This window comes from Plasmodium sp. gorilla clade G2, assembly GCF_900097015.1.
Source record: "Plasmodium sp. gorilla clade G2 genome assembly, chromosome: 14".
Classification (NCBI taxonomy): domain Eukaryota; phylum Apicomplexa; class Aconoidasida; order Haemosporida; family Plasmodiidae; genus Plasmodium; species Plasmodium adleri (nom. inval.).
This window is the reverse complement of record NC_041706.1, coordinates 1,434,272-1,462,024: the sequence shown is the minus strand read 5'-3', so window position 1 is coordinate 1,462,024 and position 27,753 is coordinate 1,434,272. Positions and strand designations below refer to the sequence as shown.

Here is a 27,753-nt window from a genome sequence, read left to right as displayed (position 1 = left end):
TAGCTATACAACAATTAGGTAAAACTCATTCCATTGCAGATATACGTAATTTTGCTACACAATCATATATTGATATTATTGAATGGGGTAATAAGAAATTAGCTGCCTCTCCTGAAAATGTTTCAATGTATAAATCTATTGATTCAAAAGCAACCTTTGAAGGAAATGTAGATGATGATGATACTGTTTATGATGAAAATGAAGAAAATTATGATTGCTTAAAAAAATGTGGATTTACAAGTTTTGAAGAATTAGTTAGAAAATGCTTCTTAAAATGTGAATGCATGGAGGTAAATATATTATAACAAAATATTAGTGTTTTCATTTTTATATTGTATTAATCGTTATTACATATATGAACATTATTATATATATATATATATATATATATACATATGTGTGTATTTATTAATTTATATATTTTTTTCTTTAATTTTATAGAAAGTTATTAAGTCAGATTGCTACAAAAAAAAATGCTCCAAAGTTACAAAGGCTGTTCTGGATGAAGCACATAAAGAAGCATGTTTTGATAAATCAGACAATTAATATTATATTAAATATATTAATATTTTGAATTATATATAACATATTTCTTAAATGTATAAATAATTTAAGGAATGTTATTATACATATATAATATATACATACACAAAGATATATATATATATATATATATATATATATTATATATATATTCCATTGATTTTATAAAATGACATTTTATTATTATTCAATTTTTTTTTTTTTTATCATCAAACCTTACGGATTAATTATTAAGAATTAATAACTTCATTCATATTTGTTTTTTTTTTTTTTTTTTTTTTTTTTTTATATTTTTGTTATTCCACTTGTTTTTTTCATTTTATTTTGAATGTCATTTTTTTTATATTATATTATATATATATATATTCTTTTTTTTTTAAATAAATTTTTATAAAGGTTAATTTTTGGTATTTTAAAATAATAAAAAAAATGGAAAAAAAATAAAAGAAAAAGGAAAAAGGAGAAATAACAAATGGTTTATTTATATCATTCAAGAAAATTATACTTTAAATATATGGATAAGTACATTCTTATAAGACATAATTAAAATTAAAATGTGAAAACAACATATACTTTTATTAAAAAAATAAAGGAAAATAATTAAAATGATTAGCTATAATATATATATATATATATATATATGTATTCCATTTGTTTATAAAAATAAGTAAATTTATTTAATTTTTTTTCTTTATTTTTGGGGGGCGAAAGGAGGATGCCCTTATTAAAGTAATAGACATTTTATTTAATAATAAATTATGAAAAGGATAAGGTAAAATAGTATAGCTAAAGGTTGCTAACATTCTACACACTAAGATTTATAATTAATATATTATCATATATATTTCTATATATATATATATATATATTATATATATATAATAAAAGAAGAAATTATTTAAAATGACCAGTGTTTTTATATTAAAAGATACATTTAAATAGTTTTACAAATAAGAACAAATTTCATTATATTAATTTATACGTCAAAAAAAAAAAAAAATTTTTTTACTAAATTTATCATAACATTTAATTTGATATGGAAAAAAAATTGTAAAGAAAATAAAATTAATTCTAAATTTGTTCAAGAGGTAGAAAATAAATACAAGCATCTACATATCATTATAATGTATATTATGGTATCTAAATTTATCCTTTTATTTTATAAATATAATATATACTATAGTTACAAAATAATATAAAATATATATAAAAAATCAAAGTGAAAAACAATAAATTAAAATATATAATATTAAAAGAAAAATAATATATATATATATATTAATATGTATAATTTTTCTTTAAATTATTTATACAATATATATTATAAAAGAAAAGAAAAGAAAAATAAAATAACAAGTTGGTTATTCTTTCTTCATCGTTTTTTTTCCTAACAGAAATTATTATATAATAATATTTATATATAATAAATATTTATTGCAATGAAATATAAATATAATTATATATATATATATATATATATATAATATATGTAATATAAGTAAAAACCTTTTATCCTTCTTTTCATATATATTATGTTTTTATTCTAAATAATAGATATATTATACATATATATATATATATATATATATATATATATATTAAATTCATATATTATATATATATATATATATACATATTTTTTAATATAAGAATTTTTTTTTTTTTTCTTTTTAATTTAAAATGGAATCCCTCAATTTTTTAATTCTTAAAATTTCTGTTTACATACATAATATAATATATCAATATATATATAATGTATGTATGCATTAAATTTTTTTTTTTGTTTCCTATATATACATAAAAAAAAATATAAAATATATATATCATATATATATATATATATATATATATATATTTATTTGTATAATTTATTTTTTCTCTTTACCTAAAAAAAAAATAAAAATCATTATAATCAAAATTTATAATATCTATATAAATATTATATATATGTAATATATTATTATATATTATAAATATATATATATATATATATATATATATATATATAAGTTGAATTGTATATAATAGTAAAATATTTATAAATAAACAATAATAATATAAGCATCTATTTTAATATAAATATAATAATGTGTTATTATTTTTAATTTGAATTATTGAAATTTATTTTAAAAAATGAAAAAGATTAATTATACCACTTGTAAAAAATATATATTATATATATATAAACGAATAAAATAAATAAATATATAAAAAAATAGAAATACTATTATTATTTTATATATAAGAGAAAATTAAATTTTATATATATTATAATATTATAATTTTTGTTTTTATCTATATATATATTTATATATTCATAGATAATTCTAATAATAATTAATAGAAATAAGGGTTTCTTTTATTATTATTTCCATTTAATCTAATATATATATATATATATATATATATATATATATATAATACATTATGTGAAAAATATATGAATATATATTTATATATATATAATATTGTATGTATTTTTGTATACCTTTAATATGCTTATATGAATATATTTTATTTTTATATTCAAGCGTTTTATTAAAAAAATAAAATAACAAATATAATGTATATATATTTATATATTTGAATTAATCAAATAGTGGATCTCAAAGTTATATATATAATATATATGTTTATTTATTTATGTATTTATAAGTCATTAACGATATCTCAAGAGTTATAAAATATATATATATATATATATATAAATATGTATATATTTTATATTTGTTAATGTTCATTTGATATGTTATTTGTAATTTAACACTATTGTATATTAAACAATAATAAAAAAAAAAAAAAAAAAAAAAAAAAAAAAAGTTTTAAATAAAGGAAGGGATATAATGATACCAGATAATAATGAAAACAATAATAATTTATATTTCTTAGCATTTAGTAAAAATAAAGTGACCATTTATGAATATGATGTGGATTTAAGTAAGAATATTGTAGATGATATTAATGATGAAATAAAAAGATGTGAAGAGGAGGATGAGAAAAATAAAATAAATGAACATACAACAGTTCCTATAACAAATGATGAAAAAAAAAATGATTTGAATCATATACGAAATAATAATTTAATAAATAGTAATACAAAAATTACGAATCAGATAAAAAAATCTACAAATAAATTTAATAATGATTTTGTTTTAAATCGTGGTATTAAAATATATAAGGAATTCGATGATGTTGAACTGGCAACATGTACCAATGACTATAAAAAAATTATTCTTGTAAGAAAAAGTAATTTAAATGTAGCAGAAATTATTGATATAAAAAGTGAAAATAAAAATGTGACATGTATAAAAACAAAAACACAGATTAAAAGAATTATTACTAGTCCTAGAGATAACTACATTGTTTTACATTGTCAATACAAGCCTGATATTACCAATACGAATTTGTATGTATATAAAATTAATGTAAAATCCGCTAAGAAAAAAAAAAAGAAAGATAAAAAGAATACAGATTGTGAAAATGTAAAGGGTGAAGAAAATGATAATTATGAAGAAGAAAAGAAAAATATTAACCTGAATAATGATCATAATAATAATAATAATAATAGTAATAACAATAATAATAATAATAATAATAACGAATCAAGTAATGGTAATATTATATATAATGAAAACCTAATTATAGAACTTACACTAAAAAGTTATAGCAACAAAAACTGGCCTTTCTTCAAATGGAGTGATAGCGAATCTATATGCACTTGTCTAATTAATAACCAAGTATATATTTATAAGGATAATAATTTTAGTAGTACCGTGAATAAATTGAAATTAGATAATCTGGAATTTTTTGATATATCACCCGAATTAAATAATAAAAAAGGAATATTAATAGCTACATATGAACAAGGAAGTAAAGGAAATCCATCTATTTTTAAAATATTCCATATTGATAATTTAAATAAACATATATATTCAAAAAACTTTTTTAATTCAGATGAAATAAAACTTAAGTGGAATAAAAATGGAAGTTCATTATTATTACAAATACATACACAAGTAGACAAAGAAAAGCAATCTTATTATGGTTCAAGCAATTTATATTTTATTGATACAGTAACATTAAAGGATGTAAATGTTATGACAAATAAAGGATTAATATATGATACTATATGGTCAAATAATCAAAATAAGTTCTATGTATGTAAAGGTGAAATTCCAGCAGAAATTGTTCTACATGATAAAAATGGAAATGTCTCACATTCATATGGAAGACATAAATTTAATACACTCAAATTAAATTATAATGAAAAATTATTATTAACAGGAGGATTTGGAAACTTAAGTGGAGATATATCTATTTGGAATACCTCAACAAAAAAAGAAATAACAAAAACGAAATCATCATGTGCAGTCATATGTGAATTTTTTAATGATGGGAAACATTTCTTAACAGCTACAACACATCCAAGATTAAGAGTTGATAATAATTTAAAAATATTTAAATATAATGGTTTAATTGTTAGTAGAATTAATTTTGAAGAATTATATAATGTTATCATTTTACCATTTAATAAAATTAAATTCCAAGAACCAGAGGAACCTATAGATATCAATTTAGAGCATACAACTTTACAACCATATATTAATAAACAACTAGGTATTGATTCCAAAAAAACAGGCATATATAGAGCACCAAGATCTACAGGTCTAGTTAACTTAAATGGATATCTATCTTCAAAACTTCCAGATAGGGAAAAATCTTCTTTACCTCCTGGATGTAATTTTGTTAATGAAAGCAAAAATTATAATAAAAAGAAAAAAAAAAAAAGAAGTTCAAAAAGTAAACAAAAGAGAGAGACATTCTAAAATAATATATATATATACATACATGTTTTTGTATACATATATTATTCCATATTCATTCATAATATGTATATATATATATATTTAATCATCTTATGTTTATGTTTATATTTAAACCTCAAAATTTAACATATTTTATTTTTATTTTTTTTACCATATGCATTATTTTTATTAAAAATATAAATTTATTTTTAAAAAATAATAATAAAAAAAATAATGTATATGATAAAAAAAAAAAAATTACCATTTTTTATTTTATAACTTAAAAATATCATTTAATTTTTTTTAATTTTTTTAATTAAAAAGAATAATATAATTTGTTTCGTTTTCTTAACTTTATTTAAAAAAAAAAAAAAAAAAAAAACATCAGATTATATATAAATATGATTTCCTTAAAATAGTTAGAAAAAAATTATAGATCAACATATATATCCCTTTTTTTTTTTTTAAAATAATATTTTATTTTTATTATATTTACACTCACAATTACAATGATATATATATATATATATATATAATTATTAATATATGTAATGTTAAATGATAATGAAATTATAACTCCTCAAGTATAAATTTCATAAAAAAAAAAAAAAAAAATACTATTTTTATAATTATATAAAATTATAAATTTTAATCCTACATTAATAATATCAGTTATTATATATCTTTTAAATTTCATAAAGAAAAAGAGAAAAAAGGCGAATTTTCATATTTTTTCAAAATTTAGAAATAAAAATATTTACATATAATAATATATCTATATATATACTTTTAGACAATTTTTTATTATAACAAATGTATTTATTTGAAAAAGCACATATTTTTTTTTCCCTTTTTTAATTATATCAGTTTTTTTTTTTTTTATTTTTCAAAGTTTTTAAATATATTATTATATATATCTAAAAAGAAAAAATATATTTTTAAATACATATAATAATATAACACATATACACAAATATAGATATATGTATTTATACATATATATATAAATTATATATATATGTACATAAATTAGCATTGAAGCCACAAAATAATTTGTTATGTAAAAAAGAAACCAAAAAAAAAAAAAAAAAATAAAAAAAAAAAAAAAAAAAAAAAAAAAAAATTGAACATTTAATATAAATAATTAATCTGTATAATATATATATATATATATATATATATATATATATATATATATGATATTTATCTTATATATTAATTTTATTAAATAATAAAAATATATGAATAGAAATATATATTGATAAATGTGAAAAGGAAATACTAATAATTTTTATATCTATAAAATATATATAGGTGTTTAAATATGTTATGGTATAATATTATATATATTTTTGTACAATACAACATTTTTTTGTATATCAGTATAATGGATGGAATTAAATATGTTTATTTATTATTTATCTATGATACCATTAATATATATATATATATAATGTTTTATATTTATATATATTTTGATTCGAAGTAATTGAAATTTTATTTTTAGGACAAAAATTATAACATTTAATAAATTTCGTATTTTATTTCACACACACACACACAATATATTTCCTTTTCTAACAATTTTTATTATTAATATTTCTTATAAAATTGATGAAAATATAAACATATCTATATTTTATTTATTTTATGTGTTCATTTTTTTTTTTTTTTTTTTTTTTTTTTTTTTTTTCTCTTTTTTTTTTTTTTTTTTTGAAAAATTACATTCACAAATATGATAAATCATTTTTAATTTTTTATTTATTATTTTTTATTTATTATTTATTATTTTATTTTTTTTTTTTATACTTCTTTTATTGTTGAGCACAAGCTACTCTTCCACCTTCCATTTCTGGTTGATGATCTTCATCATCATATGCTTCTTGTTGCTGTTGTTGTTGTTGTTTGGTAACTCTAACCTTAATATATTCTTTATCAACAGGTGAGCATGTAACAACTTCTAGTTCACTATTTTCTAAGTCATATTTTTTTTCAACTTCATTTTGTTTTTTTAAGATTTTCAAAAATTCTTTGTTTTCATTTGTTATAATTAAATCCATTGGATATTCAACCTCAAATGTAATATATAAATTTCCTTTTTTGAATGGATCTTTATATGTTGGCATACCTTCATCGAGTACTTCTCTAATATCTCCATGTCTTATAAAACCACAATTTGTACAATTTACTAATATTTTTCTTTCATCAAGATGTGTAACTTCTGCAACAAAACCTGTTAAAGATTCATATAATGAAATTTTGTAATTCATAAATAAATCAATTCCTTCTCTTCTAAATACAGGATGTTGTTTTTCATTTAATATAACAACTAAATTTCCAGTAATAACATTTGGTTTTTCATCAGCTTCTCCATTAAAAACTATTTTGTGTTTATTTGGGGCACCTTTTGGAATATATACTTCAATAATTTTTCTTGTTTTTAATACACACAAACCTTTACAATTAGTACACTTATCTTTTTCATTAAATATTTTACCTTTTCCTCTACATCCATTACATGTTACTTCAGTTTGATGTAAAACACTTGAATGATATCTCATGTATGTTTTAGTTCCTCTTCCATTACATTGTTTACAATCTACTTTAGCATCTTTTGGACCACCATGACCTTCACAATTGGTACATATAATATCTTTGCTTATAGCTAGCTTTTTTGTTGCTCCATTATATAATTGTTCAAGTGTTACTTTTACTTCACTCACAATATCTTCACCTCTCTTTTTCTTTCCTTTTCCAGCATTTAATATAAAGTCAAATAAATCAGTTGCATCAGCTGGTTGTTCTCCATTTTCTAAACCTTCTTCACCATACTCATCATACAATTTCCTTTTTTCTTCATCTGATAATACTTCATAAGCCCTTGATATTTCTTTGAACTTTTCTGGATCACCTCCTTTATCTGGATGATGAATAATAGCTAGCTTACGGTATGCTTTTTTTACTTCGTCAGTAGTACAATTTTTTTTTAAATTCAAAACCTCGTAATATTTGTTATTATTAACCTATAACAAAAAAATAAAAAATAAATAAATAAATATATATATATATATATATATATATATATATTTATTTAATGTTATCATGTATTACATATTATATAAACATATTTTACATACACATAATTTTAATATATATTTTTTATTATTTTTATTAATAAATTTATATTAAGGTAATAATTTCTTTCTCTTTATATATATATATATATATATATATATATATATTTATATATATGTATGTATAATAAAAAGGCTACATTTAATTATTCTATATAAAATTAATATATTTTTTATTTTTTCTTACTTCTCTTTTTCTACGGGCTTGTTGACCACCCATAGAGTCAAATGGAAAACCTGATGAGAAAAACATTTTTAATTATAATTCTTTAATTATATAGTTTTTTATAGATATATATTTTATTAATTATTTGTCGTGAATGTTCTACAAGAAAATATATAAATATTAATTAGTTTATTAATATGAGATAAACAGTAAAATTATATTTGTGTTTGTGTTTTTTATATAATTAAAAGTAAATACTTCTTTATTTATATATATATATTAAATATATATAATTTATTTTTATATTTTTTTCCTTATGTTCTCTTTTTTTATTATTATTTTTTTTTTTTTTTTTATATAATAATGAATGTTACATATAAATAAATATATATATATAGTATATATTTATATAATAAATATTTCAATATATAAATAAATTAATATATAAAAAATATTTCATTTATATGTTTTATTATTTTATATATTTTGCATAACATATTTTTCCCCTGATATTTAATTTAATTTTTTTTTTAAATATTATGTAATTCATATAATATAGTACATTATAATATTATATATATTTAAATATATATATATAAATAATGTTTTTCATTATGATGAACGCATGTTACATAAAAGTATTTATAATTATACATATATAAAGTTATAATATAATATATATATATATATATATATATATATATATATATTATATATGTAATACTACAATGTTATAATTTATTATAAATAATAATAAAAATATGTATTGCAATTTTGTAAATATATATATATATAATGATAATAAACTTATATCTCTTATGTTTTTCCTTTCTTGACGATACAAATATTTTATATATATAATATAGGTAATAATATATATTTATATATTATATATTATTATATATATATTTATTTATAATATTTTGGGCTTTATTTTATTTATTTTTTTAAGAGGTTAAAAAATATAAAAAAAAAATAGTAAAAGAATTTTACATAATAATAAATAAGTTTCTATGTTTTTTTATCTTTTTATATTTTTATTTAGTTGTTTAATTTTTTTTATTATTACTTTTTAATTTTTTTAAAAATGTATTTATAAAATAATCATTATGTTATTATTTTGATATAATTACATATTATATTATATATATATATAATATAAAAAAAAAAAAAAAATACTTGTATATATATATAATATTATCTGTGGGTATATGGATAAATATATTGAAAATATATAAGAAAAAATATATATGATCAAATAATAATATATTTTATGTCTTTAATAAATATTTTTAAATAGATACAAATATAGACTCTTTTTTTTTTTTTTTTTTTTTTTTTTTTAATTAAAATTTATTATATGTTCTTTTTTTTAAGGAACATTTTTGTTAAAACGTTATTTGTTTTTTCTTAGTAAAAAAAAAAAAAATAAAAAAAAAAAAAAAAAATTATACAAGTAATATATATATAATATATATTTTTTTTGTTACGACAAAAGGTGGTTATAATTTTTAAAAGGGGAAAAAAAAAAAAAGTATTAAATTTATTGTATAAATTTACACATATATTTTTATTTTTTTATATTATCTATTTTTTCTTATATATAGGACAAATAAAAAAAAAAAAAAAAAAACAAGGAAAAAAATAAAGAAAAAAGTTATTATTTAATGCTTATAATATATATATATAATTTTTACAAATTGAATATCATACTTAAAAATTTTATAAATAATTCTTCTCCTTTATATTAATACATCTATAAGTATATATATAATAATTGGATACACAAGTACTGTGTGTTCTTAATATATATATAATATATATATATATATACATTTATTCCATAATTTATTAAAAATAAATTCATATTTTTTTGTTTTAATTTTTTCTTTTTTACATGTTCAATCTTTTGAATGGAATTAAATTCAAGGGGATAGTTATTTAAAGTTTATTTTATATCAAATGAAACACTTTTTATAATAATCCAAAAAATATAATTCCTTATTTTTGTGTTTACAAAATTTTAATAGACGTATAATATTATTGTGGATAAAATTAAGTAATAAAAATATTATGAATATAATATGTAAATAATTTTTTTTTTTTTTACAATTTATAAGTTTTATAAACATATAATGTGAGTAATCAAATATATATATATATATATATATATATATATATATTTATTTATATTTTGATAAAAATAATAAAAATTTTGTGCTTAGGTGAATTATTATAAGTGGTAATGTTGATATTTTCCCTTATTAAAAAATATAAATAAAATAAAATATTTACAAGAATACATATATATATATATATATCTTTATTTATAATACATATGTTTTAAATATGGATAAATCAAAAAGCTCTATAGAGAAAGAATTAAATAAGATAAAGCAGGATGTTAGTTTAAGCGCTTTTAGTATCCTTTTTAGTGAAATGGTACAATATTGTTTATATAAAAGTAAAAGAGGATATCGAATAGAAGATTGTTTACATGAAATGGGTTTACGTGTAGGTTATAAATTAAATGAATATTTAACATATAAGAATAAAATGAAAAGAAGCATAAATATAATTAATATTTTAACTTTTATATCTAAACATGTATGGAAATATTTATTTCAACATTCATCTGATTTACTTAAATCTCAAGATAGTATTTATGAATATATGATATGTGATAAAAATATTTTATTAAATAAATTTATAAATGTACCAAAAGATTATGGAAATATTAATTGTGCTGCTTTTGCTGCAGGTATTGTTGAAGGCTTCCTCTGTAGTTCAGAATTTCAAGCAGACGTTACAGCTCACACTATTTATGAAGGCGATGATAATTATAACACTACTATTTTTATTAAATTTTATCCTGAAGTAGTAGAAAGAGAAAAAAACCACTAGACATTTTTTATAAGACTGACAAAATATATATATAAATACATGTTGTATAAAATGTCAGAAAATTTATAAGGAATAAATTATAAATATATATATATATATATATATGTATATAATTTATTTTTATTTTTTTTTGTTATTATTATTTATATATTATATATCCTTATAGTATGAATTATTTAACAAAATTACTGATAAAATATATATACACTTGTTTTTTTTTTTTTTTTTTTTTTTTGTACAAACATATTTATGTATATTTATATATATTTATATTTAATTAAACTTTTTTTAAGATTTTAAATCTATAAGAATTAATAAATGAAGACATGATTATTTTAATACAAGGAAATTAATGGTTCCATAAATTTCACATGAAATAATAACAAAACATATATATATATATATATATATAATATACTTGGTTATGATTTTTTTTTTTTTTTTTTTTTTTTTTTTAAGTTGTATAGAGATATTATATTATTTTAAAACAATATATATTTACATATATAGAAGGACATACTCCTTACCAATATTTTAAATACAATGTTGGAATTTTTTATTTTTTCATATATCATACATAAGACTTTCAGAAAACGAAAAAATAAAATGTCTCATATATTAATAATTTTGAATATACATTTTTTTTTTATTTATTTTAACATTAAAAAGTGTTCCATCAATGCATGTATAATATATAATTTTCCTTTTTTGTTTTTATTTTTAAATACATATGTCCTCTTTTTTTTTCTTTTTATAACATTCTTTTACATATTCCAAATTTTTTCGATGTGTCCAAAAATAAAAATTAAATGTTAATAAAAAAATTAAATAATATATGAGGATACTTTATATATATATATATATATATATATATATATATACATATAGATAATATATTTTTTTTTTCCTTTATTTCTTCTTAAATTTTAATAAATGAACAATCTTAATATTTCCAATAAATTCAAATATTCATTATATATTTCCTATTCATTTTATTTTCTTTTTTTTTTTTTTCCAAAATTTAATTTACCGATTTTACACTTTGGAATTTTTTTTTTTTTTTTTTTTTAATCGAAAAAAATAAAAAATGAAATAAAAAAAAATAAAACAATAAATATATTCCTTTTATAAATATATCAATAATATAAAAAGAATAATAAATATAAGATTTGTTATATACCTATACTTTTAACATGTTAATAAGAAAATAAAGAGAATACTATAGCTTTCAAAATAATATAATGATCAAATTAAATGCAACCATAAAAAACATTTGGCATACATCAGAAAATATTTAAGAGTTAGTGGTGTATTATCCTTTTCTTGAATTATTTTATATGTATTATTATAAAATTTTAATTTAAAAAAAAGGATAATATATATATATATATATATTTTATGTATGCCCTAAAAAAATGTTAATAATTTGTTGAAATATTCCTAACCCTAAAAATATTTTTTTTTTTTTTTTTTTACCCCACTAAATTTATTATCATTTATATTACTGTACCATTAATATAATATATATATATATATATATATATTTGTGTTTATTTAATTTTTCCTTTTTGTTATATACTTATCACTAATAAAAATGATTGGTAAAAGAACAAACTCTACATTTCTGATAATAAAAAATTATTACAACGTATGGGTGGGATACAACAAGAATGTACAACATAACTCTTATTTTAAAAATAGCTTGGATTATATTTTCAAACCTAGGAGTATTGGAATTATTGGTGCCACTGAAAGAAAAGGGTCTGTTGGTAATTCTATTGTAGATAACCTAATAAAAGGTGAATCAAATTATAAGTTATATTTTATAAATTCTAAAGGTAGTAAGATTTATAATAGACAGAGTTATAAAAGTTTAAAAGATATAAAAGAGGATAGTGTTGATTTAGCTGTTATAGCAGTACCCAGAAATCATGTTGTAAATGTTATGCATGAATTAAAAATTAAAAATGTTCGTGGTGTTGTTATAATAACAGCCGGATTTAAAGAAACAGGAGCAGAAGGGTTACATTTAGAAAATGAAATTATTAATATAGGCAAAACTAATAATATGAGAATAATAGGACCAAACTGCTTAGGTATAATTCATTCTTATCATAATATGAATGCCTCCTTTGCAAGTAATGATATATTAAAAGGACATTTTTCTTTATTATCACAAAGTGGAGCTATTTGTTCAGCTGCTTTAGATTTATCACTTCAACATAATATTGGATTTTCTCATTTCATATCAGTTGGATCAATGTGTGATGTTCAATTTTATGAATTAGTAGAATATCTATTTTATGATGTGAACACGAAATATATTTTATTATATGTAGAATCTATTGGAGATATGAACAGATTTGTTGCAGTATGTAAAAAAGTTTGCTTATATAAACCTATAATTCTTCTAAAAAGTGGGAAAACAGCCAAAGCAGCTGAAGCAGCTATTTCGCATACTGGTTCTATGGTTGGTAATTATGAAATATTTTATGCAACCATGAAAAAGTTAGGTGTCCTTGTAGTTGACAATTTTGAAGAATTATTTAATATGTGTAAAGTCTTAAATTCTTCAAAATACCCAGAAACTAATGAAGTATGTGTAGTTACAAATGCAGGTGGTCCAGGTGTCTTATTAGTTGACAATATTATAAAAAATGATGGGGTATTAAGTAACTTAAACGATAATTTAAAAAATGATTTAAATAGCTTTTTACCAGATTCTTGGAGTAAAGCAAATCCAATAGATATACTTGGAGATGCATCACCAGTATTATATAAAAAAACTATAAATGCTATAATAAAAGATAAGCAATATAAAAATATTATAGTTCTATTATCACCACAAAGTGTAACTGAACCGTTGGATACAGCCAATGAAATTATTAATCTTAAAAAAGAAGCTAATGAAGAAGGAAGATTAATTTTATGTAATTATCTTGGTGGTACAGCATTAGAAGAATCAGCAAATGTGTTAAATAAAAATTATATTCCAACATTTGTACATCCTGAACATTCAGTTCAAAATTTATTAAAATTATATAAAAATATTATGCATATACAAGGAATCTATCAAGAGATACCAGATTGTTTATCTAACACAGTAGAAAATCATTATCTTAACAAATTAATAGAAGAATATTATTATATGAAAAATAAAAGGGATATACAAATGTCTGAAAAAAGAAAAAAATCCATTGATATTATAAAAAAAGCTATACAAAATAAAAATTATATTTTAAATGAATTTGATTCGAAAATTATATTAGAAAATTATGATATTCCAATAGTACAAACTAGAATATTTGAAAATGTAGATGATATTAAAAACAATGACAATTTTACATTTCCATGTGCTATGAAAATATATTCAGATAAAATAACTCATAAAAAGGATATAGGTGGAGTTATATTAAATATTAATAATAAGGAAGAATTAATTGAGTCTTATAATATAATATATAATAATGTTAAGGCACATAAATTAGAAAAAGACTTCAAAGGTGTAACAATTCAAGATATGGTAAATATAAATGATGGTATAGAAGTTATATTAGGTTATTACTATGATAATAATTTTGGACCTGTTTTATTATTTGGATCTGGAGGTTCATATGTAGAAATATTTAAAGATAGTGTTTTGTTAATACCACCTCTTAATTTTTCATATACACATCATACTATTAAAAATACAAAAATTTATAAAGCATTAGCAGGAAATTATTCTCGCTTTAGAAAATGTGACATGTCAAAACTTATAACAACCATTGTTAAATTTTCAGAATTAATATTAGATCTTTTACCATATATTAATGAATGTGATATTAACCCATTATATGTATCTGGCGATAAAATTATTGCACTAGATGCACGATTTACATTAAGAAAAAATAATATCAGTGATAAAGAAGAAAATATTTATTATGATACATTTTCTAAAATATATCCTATTGATTTTATATCCTTTAATGATACAAAAAATGATAGTAATATTTTGGCAGGTAGTAATAATATAAATGTATCAAATAATATAATAAATGACACAATCCTAAATTGTAGTTTAGATAAAATTGATTCTATAACTAGATGTATTCATCCATATGACTTTAAACTTATTCATAAATTTTGTATAGATAATTACAAAGAATTACATAACAACACTTTTTTTTATACTGATATTGATAGTATAAAATCAGAATTATTTTCTTATGAATTATGTAATTGTGATTATGATTTATATAATGTAATTTTGTATTTTAATAAGAAACAAGTTAATGGATTAATCAAAATTGAAAAAAGAAATGAAAATAATCATTGTTATATTTATGCAAAAGATAATTCCACTTTTTATATCTTAATACAAAAATTAAATAAACTTTCAAAGAAACAAAATAACAAAAATAATTATGTTTATTTAAAAACTAATTCTCCATATATCCAAGATTTACAATCCATGAGGTACAATTTGGAACATACATATAAGGATGTAGCTTGCTATAAAAGCAACAATTAATAATTCTTACATTTGTTATTATTTTAATTAAATATAGAATATATATTCACCTTATGTGTTTAAAAATGTTGCACATATATAAATATATATATATTAATACAAAATATATACGTTTCTTTTTTAAAAAAAAAAAAATTTGAATATATATAAAAAAAAATACATATATTAGAAATTTAAATTATATGTGTATATATATATATATGTTTATGTTTATTTTATGGCAAAATATTATTTAATTAAAAAGAATTTTATAAAATTTTTAGAATTGTCTTTGCATATTTAATAATGTAACATATACGTTTGAGTAAGCATTACTCATAAAAATATAAACTAAAAAAAATTAAAAAATAAAAAACAACATTCCTATGTGTATATCACAGGTTAAATAAAATTAATAATTTTAGATAAAAAAATATTTGAACTATAAATACATATACATATATACATATATATATAATTATTTCTTTTTATTTTGTTATGATGTTAAATTTTCATTTTTTCTGAATTATATATAACGTTGAATTCATTTCTATCAAAATGCATCCTTAATAATTCCACTTTAAATTTCACACTTAATAATGCATTATCATAATTATTATGATTCGAAGAATAGAAATCATTTTTATTCAAATAATAAGATATATGACCATTTTTATTTTTTAGAAAGGACATACTGGCATATCTAATTACTTCCATTTCTTCAAATTTCAATTTTGAATATGAAGATGGTAAGGTAGTAAAACATTCTTTATTTAAAAAATCTTTATAGACATATTTAAGTGTATCATTATTTTGTATTAAATTTTTATGAAATAAATAACACTGATATAAAATTTTATAATCATTTATATTACAACTTTGATATATATTTTGAAGAGCTGAAAAGATATGTAATACATTTTTTTCGAGATTAATCTTTTCTCTATCTTGATATTTTTTCATTTTACTTGGTAACATAAGAAGTGTATTCGAATATAATAATTTGATTAAATTAGATGTATTATATAAATATGTATATTCATTTATACATATATTTAATAGATATAATAATATATTTTTATTATCATAATTTAATAAAATTAGAAGAAGTAAATGAAAGGGTAAATAATTTAATATATAATTATTACAAACATTATTATGATGAATATGTTGGTTAGTACTATCTATATCATTTTTGTTATTTAAAATATTTTTATTATTATCTCCATTTATTTCGTTAGATACACTCAATTTTGATTTATTATTTTTATATTTATCTTCAGAAATATGATTATAATATATATTGGTTATATTTTCATTTATTACTTCATTGTTATCCTTTTGATTATTTACATAATTTTCTATATTCATAATTATTAATTCAAATAAGGCATCATTTCTATATTTTGTTGAAAGCATTAATAATAATATATAAGAAATATTATTGGGTGAAATATTTTTGATATGATTAATCTTTTTTTCAAATTCATTGTGTAAATATGTATTATTATTTAAACCTAACCTTTGAGATGCACTAAGAAATTTTAAAAAGTCTTTCATATTACAACATATATTTTGTTCTTCTAATTCTTTTATTTTTTTTTTTAATATAAGTTGTATAAATGATTCATTATGATTATAATCAAATCTACTCACACCTTCAAAGATACTAAATATATCTTTATGATAATAATCATAATTTATTATTATATGATTAAAAATATGTTCACATAAATCATTATCTATATATAAATAAGATAAATTTCTTACTATTTCGATCATTTCATTTTTATAATTATTTATATTATTATTAAACTGTGTAAGTAAAGGATCTTTAACAACAGGATGATGAAAATTTAATTGTTTATAAATATTAATCATATCTTTTGTTCTTAAACATGAATTGATACTTAACAAATCATCAATACGATTAGATAATATACCTAGTAAAGTCTCATCTGAATATTTTAATTTAACATAATTTTTTAATACTTCAATTAATTGAGGACAAAAATAATCTTCATTAAAATCATATATATGATTTGTTATATTTTTTAACAATTCTATATCACACCGCTTTTCTTTACTCAACCTATTTAACATATTTATTATTTCATTTGGATTTTTTTTACCTATATTTATAAAATCTTCATATTCCTTATATATTATATTATTGTTTCTATAAGAACTAAAATATAGCCAATAAGAACATTTTCTCCTTCCATGTATAGCGATCTTTCCAATTCTTTTGTTATATAACAACATTTAACAAAAAAAAAAAATAAATAAATAATAAAAATAAAAAATAAATATAGAAAATTATAAAATGATAAAATTATAAAAGATCACATCAGTAAAATATATGTTATATAAAAAGATTAAATAGGTTCAAAAAGGAAAAAAAAAAAAAAAAAATTCAGCCATATTTATATTCCATTTTAATAAATTATCAATTGAAATACACATATATATACTTTATGTGTATATATTATCATATGAATAATATGAAATATAATATTTAAAGATATATAAAAAAATTATTATACACATATATATTTTTTTATCTCTAAAAAGTATTATTATATAATTTGAAAAAGAATATTTATATAGATTATATATTTTTTATTTTTTTTTCTAATATTAAAACCTTTATACGACTTACATATATATATATAAATAAGAAAGATTTTACAATGCTATATACAATTTTTATGCTTTAAATATAAATATTATAATAAGTGTAAAATCTAAATTTTTTACATATACTTTTTTATTTTATAGAACGTTTCTTTTAAAATAATGAAAGGATACAACATATTGACAAAAAAAAAAAATAAAAAATAAAGTAAATTAAATTAAAATAAATTATATTATATTCAAAATAAGATATTTTATATGTACATATTAAATATAATGATTGAAACCAATTCTACTTTTTTTTTTGATAAATGTTTTAAAATTATAATATTAAAATTTCCATGTTATTTTAGTTTTTAATATAATAATAGTAGTTTTTTTTTTCTTATCTTTTACATTTAAGTCTTTTAATAAGTAAATAAAAAGAAGAGAATATGTTTGTTTACATAAACAATATTAATAATATAATATAAAAATAAACAAACATAAATATATACATATATGAATAAAGATTTCATATATTTTTATAATTTTCAAAAATATATTATGCAATATGATTTATATTAAAAAAAAAAAAAAAAAAAAAAAAAAAAAAACATATATATAAATTTATATATATATATATATATATGACAATATTTATGGATAGCGCTATTTTTGTCTTTTCCATAAGGATATATAAAAAATAAAAATAAAAAATTTAAGATTATTTTAAGACAAAAACAAACTAAACACAAATAAAAAATGAAGTAATAAAAACAAAGAATTGTAAGAAATGGTATACAATATATACTTATATATATATATATACCATATAGATATATATGGAAATTTATATATATATTTACAATTGATACTTAAACAAATATAAACATAAACAAATATCCATATTAAAACAAATAAAACAAATAAAAAAAAAGAAAAAAAAAATATACAATATATATATATATATATATATATATATATATATTTTGCTTTAGGGAGAGACATAAAAATTATACAATATCTAAGGTGAAATTATTATTTATATAAATGATGTAGTCGAAATATACACCCAAAGTAAATATGACACTTCCTATAATAAAAAGGTAACAAGCTGTATCATATAATTCAGTATAAAAAAAAAATACACTTCCAACAGTAAATAAAATTCCTCCAATAAAATTAGAAAAGAATACAGCTAATATATTAATATCAATTCTTTTTATTTGAGAAAATTTTATCGAAAATAAAAACATAATAGCTCCAAATAAAAAAAATATACTTCCAATTATATAAGATATTATTGCGTAAGAATCATTTTCAAAACAACTATAAATTGAGCCCAATAGAAATACAACACATCCTATTATATAAAGAACGAATCCATAGTATTCATTATTTTTCCTTTGTTCTTTATTAATAGCTCCTATAAAATTACTATATAAACATAATGCACATGCAATTGCAAAAATAACACAACCTGATATATATAAAGGTTGATACAAAAAAAATGCACTTCCAAATATAAAAAGAATTGTACCCATTAAATTCGTATGATATTCTAATGGGCAACTCAAAAATTCTCTGAATGTTATTTTTGGTTTATCCTCATCTTCTATAATATATTCACCTTTTTTACTAGAAAATGATCCACGCTTCTTATCATTTCTTGATATTCTATAAATAAAGGAACTAGCTTTTCTTGATATATTTCCACTCTTCTTTTTTGACAAACCAGTTGAATTATTTAATTTCCTTGGTGATTCATTTGTTGAATTATAATCATCACTTTCTCCATTATCAATTTTTACAGTATGTACCTTTTGCATAATGATTTTTATAATTTTTTTTTTTATATATATTATATTTTATGAAAAAAAGTATATTCTCCCTCTATATTGGTATATTCGCTTTTTAGCATATCCCTTTTTAATGATATGTGTCTTCTAACTTTTTTACTTTGAATATTCTGTATATATTATTACCTTAGATATTATATATATATATATATATATATATATATATATATTTATTAATTACAATAATTTTTTTCTTATATATATTTTTTTGCCTTTTTTTTTATTTTTGTTATATATTACTCCTTTTTTAAAAAAATCTTCTTTTTAATATATTCCCCTTTTAGGTTTATAAAATTAATTAAACACATTTTCTTTAAAAAATGTTACACATAAAAATATCTCACTGAACTTTTTTTTTACGTATTTCATATAACCATTTATATAATACGTAAATTTTAAAAATTCTGGTTTTGTGACAAACTTTAAAATTAAAAAAAAAATAAAATAAAATAAAGAATTGCAGAGTTATCTGTTTATTTTTTTTTTTTTTTTTTGGTTTACTATTTATTTTTTTTTATTATTTTATTTTTTCGTTGATTTATTAAAAAAAAAAAAAAAATTTACATTTAAAATAATATACATATATATAATATATTATATCCTTTTTATTCAGAATAATTATATTCTTAAATATCTTGTTATATATTTTATTTTCCATATACACAAAAAAATAAAAAAAAAAATAAAAAATACATAAAATGACATATAAATAAATGGAAAAATATATTATATATGTAATTATTTTAATATAGTTATATTGTTATAAAAAAATTTTCAGTAATAATTATACTATTTCATTTTTTTTCCATATTAAATTTATAAAAACTAAAAAAAAAAAAAAAAAAAAAAAAAATTAAATTAATAAAAACATATAAAATATAATAAAAATAAAGTTATTTTTTAAATAGAAAGTTATGTAATAATTATTATTTAAAAATACAAATTAAATATAATATAATTATATTGTAAAATAATAAATCATAGATTACTTTCTAAACAATAAATATAAATAATATAAATTTTTCATTGATAAAAAATTTTAAAAATATAATATATTACCTTTTTTTTTTTTTGTTTTTTTCTTCCATTTTTTATTTTTTATATATTCGATTATTATATTTTATTTATAAATTTAATGCCACCTTTTAAAATTTTAAGATTTATATCAAAAAGTGAACTATATTATAACTTATTTATATATTCTAAAAATAATCGAATTTTGACAATTCAGAAAATTAATTGAAATTTCTAAAATTTTATATATATTAGATAAATTTATTTTTTTTTTATAATTTTTTTGATCCTTTTATAAAAAAAATAAAAAATAAAATACATATAAAAGTTTTCAAAATGCAAGAAAATAAAATAATTTATATTATATATATTATTATATATAATTACATATATATATATATATATATATATATATAAATATATTTATATACATATTATATATATATTACCATATATATATAATATATAAATCATTGAAGCATAAATACAAAATTTATAAAAAAAAATATTCAAAATAAAAATCTTATAATCTTTAAAAAAAAAATTTTAAGAAATAATTTATATTCAAAATATTTCAATGATTCCTAAAAAATATATATATGTAAATAATAAAATATATATTTTTAGGTAATGTATTTAAATAATAAATTGCGTACATAATATATATATATATATATATATATGTATAATGTTTTAATTGTTTATGTTAATTTCTTCCCAATTAATTAATTCTATAGCTGATCCTAAACTACTAATATATTTGGATATTTTTGCAAAGTATATTTTTTGCCTATTATGAGACAAAAAGTTTATGATAATTTGAAAAAGTTCTGTGCATACATCATCTTCAAAATTATATCCTGTAAAAAATATGTGATCAGCATTATATAAATTACAATGAATATATGATAAATAAACTGTCGTAAATATAGCCATTGATAATAATGATTTGGATAAATCACATATTTTGTTGTTATATTTTACTAAAGTTTTATCCTTTACTTTACCATCCATTTTATTATTATTTTTTTCATAATTTACATTTTTTTCGGTAATACTTTCACATTCTTCTTTGACTTTTTGTTCATCATCTGTTCTATATGAAAAATTTTTTTTATTCTTCAATATAAATGAATTAACTTCTTTCTGAATAGAAGAATGTATATTATGTATCATTTTAGCATTCTCATTTAGATATTGCTTTTTAAATAATTTTTTAATTTTTTTCTTTTTTTTTAAATTGTAGTTTGTTCGATGATATTCATGTATATTTATTTCATTATCACTTAAACTATTTTTTATTGAGAAAAATTTATGTATATCATTCATATCTAAGATATCATCTTCTTTTTGTATGTATCCTTCTTCTGGGTTCTCTCGCTCTTCAATATTATGCTTAAATATTTTTTCTTTAATTTTAAAACTACTCGTGTAATTACAATTAGAATCACTATTATAATTAAAAATGGGAATTTTGCAATTATGGTGCAGTTTAAAATTCTTATTTGATACTACCAATTTCTTAGTTTTATCTTTATTTAAAAAAAAATATTTATTCATATAATAATTATTGTTATTCTTCTCATCCTCAGAATCAATACATTCTTCAGTTCCAAAAATTTCCTCACATTCACTAATTTCTGTACTCATACAATTGCTTACATTCTCATAACATGAGCTTTCAACTTCATATTCATAAACATTCATTAATTTATCATCTTCTTCTTTTATATTAATATTTTTCTCATCATCATATGAATTAAAAATATCCTTCACATTTTCTATATGCTGAGCATTACCAAAAAAGGATGCCGTTAAATCTTTACATAAACCTGCATTCGAATAAGACGTTCCGTATATATCCTGAACTGTCATGTCAAAAGTTGTATTTATTCCATTTTTCGCTAACTGGCATATTCTTTGTAGAGAGCAAGGCTTACCTGTAATTAATAAAAAAAGACCCATAACTGTTTTAAATCCTACATATAATGTTCCTATTCTTTCTATGAAATTTTTTTCATTAACTAAATGATAACAAACAGCTCGTTTCATATTCACTATTACATATGATTTTATTTCTTTAACGTCTTCTTTATTTATGAATGATTGATATAGTAAATTTTTTTTTTTTTTTTTCTTTTCATTGTCTTCGTCATTTTGGCTAGCACAGCTAGCTGTTTCATTTTTTTCATGAGATTTTGTGAAATAATATAAATTAGTTGGCATAAACCCTTTTAGGAAACATATTGAATTATTTATACACGTTATTTCATTATGATGAAATATATTATTTTTACCTGTTATTTGAAGAAATTTTTTTTTTATAAGATTTTTATTTTTTCCTGTCACATTTATAAATATATTATTTATATTCTTTTTATAATATGTCAATATGCATTCATCCAAATATTTTAATTTAAAGGACCAAAAATAAATTTCAGCTATTTCATCATCATATAAATGCTGAATATGTATTTTATCCATTTGAGAATTATCCAATTTGTGATGTTTTACAAAATTAAGATATTTAAGAAATTTCTTTTCAAGATTATCATCTTCATGAAAACATTTATATAACTCATTTATGGATATATGTGTGTGTACATTTTTTTCACTATCCTTTTTTAAACTAAAAATTTGAACATCACTATCAATAATGTGTTGTATATCCAAAATGTAAGAAAAAGTATTCTTCTTCATTTTAATATAATCATCATCACAAGTATTAGAATCATCAGATTTTGATACATCTTCTACAGAATTAATATATTCCTTTTTGTATTTTTCTTTTAACCAAGATAAATACACATTCGTATTTATTTTATTGTCATTACTTGTAATACTAATATTCTTAGGTAATTTTTTTCCCTCTACTTCTCGTATATCTTTTTCAGATATACTATCATTATTACTTTCTTTTATTAACTTTTTATTAATCAACACAGTTGTTACATGAACATAGTTGAAAGAGCATTCAATACCTAATGTATTACCCATACTCTCTTATATTACAAAAAAAAAAAAAAAAAAAATTACAATACTAATAAAATAAAATGAAATGAAAGGAGTTTATATAAAATATTTGAAAGAAGCAAAAATACACAATAAAATAAATAAATATATAAATATATACATATATATTAATTTATTTTACAAGGAGATCAAAATAAATATATTTATAACCTTTTCGTAAATGTTCATTATTACTCCCTTTGCAAATCAAAGAAAGTATATATCATTTGAAAAACTAAATCTATTAAAAATTTTATTATAACTTAATTGATTACAACATATTGTTTTTTCTTTTGTGATTGTTATTTTATTTTATTTTTTTATATTATTTATACATGCAAGCATTTTAACATAATTATAGAACAAAAAAAATATAACAATTAATATAATATTTTAAAATGTAAATTTTATCCCTATGTAAAATATATATTAAAAGTTAAATATATATATATATATATATATATATATATATATATATATATATATATAATTTATTTTTATTTTATTCTAGTTTATTTCATATGCTAAGTCAATAAAAAAAAGGAAAAATATATAAAATGTATTTACTTAAATATTTATATAACTAGTTGAAGAAAGAATCTAAAAGATAAACGAAATTTTTTCAAAAAAATTATTTAGATATTTTAATTTTATAATTAGAAAAAATTCTTTATTTATTATTTATTAGTAATTATAAATATACCACGAGGAAATCTAAATATTATGTTTTAGAACCCTTATATGATGCGAAAAGAAAAAAATATAATAATAATTATTATAAAAGAAAGTGATTCATTGTTTTATTCTATAATTATTTAAAATTAATCATCTAATAGAACTAAAAATATATATATATATATATATATATATATATATATATATATATACTAATAAAACAAATGTACTTTTATTACAAAGATTAAGAGTAATCATATGATTATATGATATATATAAAAATCATACAGATAACACACAATCTTTTATATTATTATTTTTTGTATTTCCTATTAGGCTTTTCTCATTTAGCACATCTTTTCTTTTTTTTCTTTTTCAAATATATTATATTTTTTTTATATATGTATTTATTTAATACTATATCGTCTTTTCAGTTTATTGAATGCACAATCATTATGTTAGAAAATTTTAAAAGAAAGATGTAATAATTTTTTTTTTAATGAAAATTATGAATAGTATTGGCATACATATATAAATCTAAAATTAACATATTTTTTTTTTTTTTTTTTCCATTTATTTTTCTATGGAAAATAGAACAAAATAAAAATGTATATATAATAAAATAATTAAAAATTAATAAATAATTTAATAAACAAAACTAACAAAATGTTGACATATATATAAATTGTGTGCATTAATATTAAGTTTATTTTTATAAACTTTTTGTTGTTACAACCATTAAAGAAATGTGCATTTATCTATAAATATTGTATGCATATAATAATTATAAAAAAAAAAAAAAAAAAAAAAATACATTATTATAAGATAAATATACATATATATATATAAATACATTTTTTTAGTGTAAATTTATATCTGTGATGTAGCTTTTGTAGGTTACTAATAATAAAAATATATGCATATATATATATGTATATGTATATATATATATATATATATATATATTTATTTAGTATGGGTATCATATGCATTTATGTTTTTGCATATATAATTTTTATTAACATACATTTAAAAATATTATGGTTAATCTTATAAAAATCAAGAATAATTGTGTACATCTTAATATGCTAACAAATTGTAAATTTTTTTTTTAGGAAAAAAATTAGAATGATATTAATTTATACATTCATATAATATATATATATATATATATATATAATGAAATAATTATTTTTGTTTTTTTTTTTCAAATGTTGTTATATTCATATTGAAAAATTACTTTTTAAATATTATATACAAATATTAGTAAATTTATATAATCCACCCATTAGACATATAAACGCTTTATTTTAATATATTAATTTTATTTTATTACTTTTAAAAGTTCAAAAAACTCTCTTGTTTTATATTCTTTATCATTTAGTTCATATTTAATGGAAGTATGATGTATGATCACAGTAGACAAGTATATGAAAAGAAAAGACTATTAAATAAATAAATAAATAAATAAATAAATATATATATATATATATGCTTATAATTTTGATGTACATAATAAAATGTGTTATTACTCTTTAATATTTTGAAGGGTTAAATAAAGCATACATACATTTAATATCATAAGTTTCATAGTTTTTTGTATTTCTATTATTTTGTGCAGATTAATGCAACATTAAAAAAATGTAGCGAAATGGATGACATGTGTCATCTCTATAATATGGAATTAATGCAACAAAGAGAGAGGATTGAAAATCTTAAAAGAAAATTACATTCTTATAATAAAAATATAGAAGAGCAAGAAAGCATTTTTAAAAATGTTATAAAATACACAGACGGATTTATAAGCAACATAATGTAATATATATATATATATATATATATAGGCATTTGTATATATATATATATATATATTTATTTTTATTTTTTAGAACCTTCTTGGAACGTTTCAGTAATTCAAAAGAAATGAACGTATTGTCGAATTGTGCCAAATATTGTCTCGCTGATGATATGGTAATCTTAATTTAAAAAATATAAAACATCTTTAAGGGAATAAATAAATAAATATATATATATATATATATATATATATATATATGTTTTATTTTTCATATATGTAGGACGAATTAAATTTAATAAACAATTTTAACAAAATGAATAATATAAACTCCCATAAAAAGAAGGAAATAAAATCTACTAAATTAGTTAGCACTAAATATAAAAATGATAACTCAAATAAAATAAGTATATATAGTGATGAAAATAAAGTGAATAAGAAAATTCCCAAAAAGAAGAAAACAAAAAATAAATATAAAAGTGATGTGAAAAAAAAATATTTACAACTAAATGAGAATATATATAATCTTCATAATCCATATGATACAGTTGAAATTAAAGATCTGTATAATATATATAGAAAGAAAAGTACTACATTGAATGAAAATACATATATAAATTAGAGCTTAAAAATTAAAAAAAAAAAAAAAAATAAATATACTTAATATATATATTATGATACAGATCATATTTCATATTTTCAAAATGGAAAATAAATTTTAAAGTGTAAATAAAA

General features: G+C 17.3%; 9 protein-coding genes across 9 annotated transcripts in view; 5 read left to right on the top strand and 4 right to left on the bottom strand.

The window, feature by feature from the left end:
* Positions 1-546, top strand: part of PADL01_1438100 (secretory complex protein 62) — a gene marked incomplete at both ends in the record, with an annotated part of 1,624 nt that extends 1,078 nt beyond the window's left edge. Inside the window, 2 exons of the mRNA XM_028684660.1 lie at positions 1-290; positions 442-546. The exon at positions 1-290 is cut by the window's left edge and continues 721 nt beyond it. Of these exons, the coding sequence (XP_028540716.1) occupies positions 1-290; positions 442-546 (395 nt within the window). The remainder of the gene's footprint in view (positions 291-441) is intronic.
* Positions 547-3,386: 2,840 nt separating this feature from the next.
* On the top strand, positions 3,387-5,369 carry PADL01_1438000 (eukaryotic translation initiation factor eIF2A, putative; the record flags this gene model as incomplete). Its single annotated transcript, XM_028684659.1, has 1 exon — positions 3,387-5,369. The coding sequence occupies one exon, from the start codon at positions 3,387-3,389 to the stop codon at positions 5,367-5,369; it is 1,983 nt and encodes a 660-aa protein (XP_028540715.1).
* Positions 5,370-7,162: 1,793 nt separating this feature from the next.
* Positions 7,163-8,735, bottom strand: PADL01_1437900 (HSP40, subfamily A, putative; the record flags this gene model as incomplete). The annotated part of the gene is made up of 2 exons (XM_028684657.1): positions 7,163-8,371; positions 8,670-8,735. 2 exons carry the CDS (start codon positions 8,733-8,735, stop codon positions 7,163-7,165), a joined length of 1,275 nt encoding a protein of 424 aa, XP_028540714.1.
* Positions 8,736-10,997: 2,262 nt separating this feature from the next.
* PADL01_1437800 (41-2 protein antigen precursor) lies at positions 10,998-11,552 on the top strand (the record flags this gene model as incomplete). The annotated part of the gene is made up of 1 exon (XM_028684656.1): positions 10,998-11,552. The coding sequence occupies one exon, from the start codon at positions 10,998-11,000 to the stop codon at positions 11,550-11,552; it is 555 nt and encodes a 184-aa protein (XP_028540713.1).
* A 1,594-nt stretch (positions 11,553-13,146) lies between these two features.
* Positions 13,147-16,065, top strand: PADL01_1437700 (succinyl-CoA ligase, putative; the record flags this gene model as incomplete). Its single annotated transcript, XM_028684655.1, has 1 exon — positions 13,147-16,065. The coding sequence occupies one exon, from the start codon at positions 13,147-13,149 to the stop codon at positions 16,063-16,065; it is 2,919 nt and encodes a 972-aa protein (XP_028540712.1).
* A 483-nt stretch (positions 16,066-16,548) lies between these two features.
* Positions 16,549-18,309, bottom strand: PADL01_1437600 (conserved Plasmodium protein, unknown function; the record flags this gene model as incomplete). Its single annotated transcript, XM_028684654.1, has 1 exon — positions 16,549-18,309. One exon carries the CDS (start codon positions 18,307-18,309, stop codon positions 16,549-16,551), a length of 1,761 nt encoding a protein of 586 aa, XP_028540711.1.
* A 1,367-nt stretch (positions 18,310-19,676) lies between these two features.
* PADL01_1437500 (conserved Plasmodium membrane protein, unknown function) lies at positions 19,677-20,492 on the bottom strand (the record flags this gene model as incomplete). Its single annotated transcript, XM_028684653.1, has 1 exon — positions 19,677-20,492. The coding sequence occupies one exon, from the start codon at positions 20,490-20,492 to the stop codon at positions 19,677-19,679; it is 816 nt and encodes a 271-aa protein (XP_028540710.1).
* A 1,737-nt stretch (positions 20,493-22,229) lies between these two features.
* On the bottom strand, positions 22,230-24,533 carry PADL01_1437400 (pantothenate kinase, putative; the record flags this gene model as incomplete). The annotated part of the gene is made up of 1 exon (XM_028684652.1): positions 22,230-24,533. The coding sequence occupies one exon, from the start codon at positions 24,531-24,533 to the stop codon at positions 22,230-22,232; it is 2,304 nt and encodes a 767-aa protein (XP_028540709.1).
* A 2,092-nt stretch (positions 24,534-26,625) lies between these two features.
* Positions 26,626-27,640, top strand: PADL01_1437300 (conserved Plasmodium protein, unknown function; the record flags this gene model as incomplete). The annotated part of the gene is made up of 4 exons (XM_028684651.1): positions 26,626-26,649; positions 26,845-27,038; positions 27,113-27,194; positions 27,302-27,640. The coding sequence occupies 4 exons, from the start codon at positions 26,626-26,628 to the stop codon at positions 27,638-27,640; spliced, it is 639 nt and encodes a 212-aa protein (XP_028540708.1).
* Between the last annotated feature and the right edge of the window lie 113 nt (positions 27,641-27,753).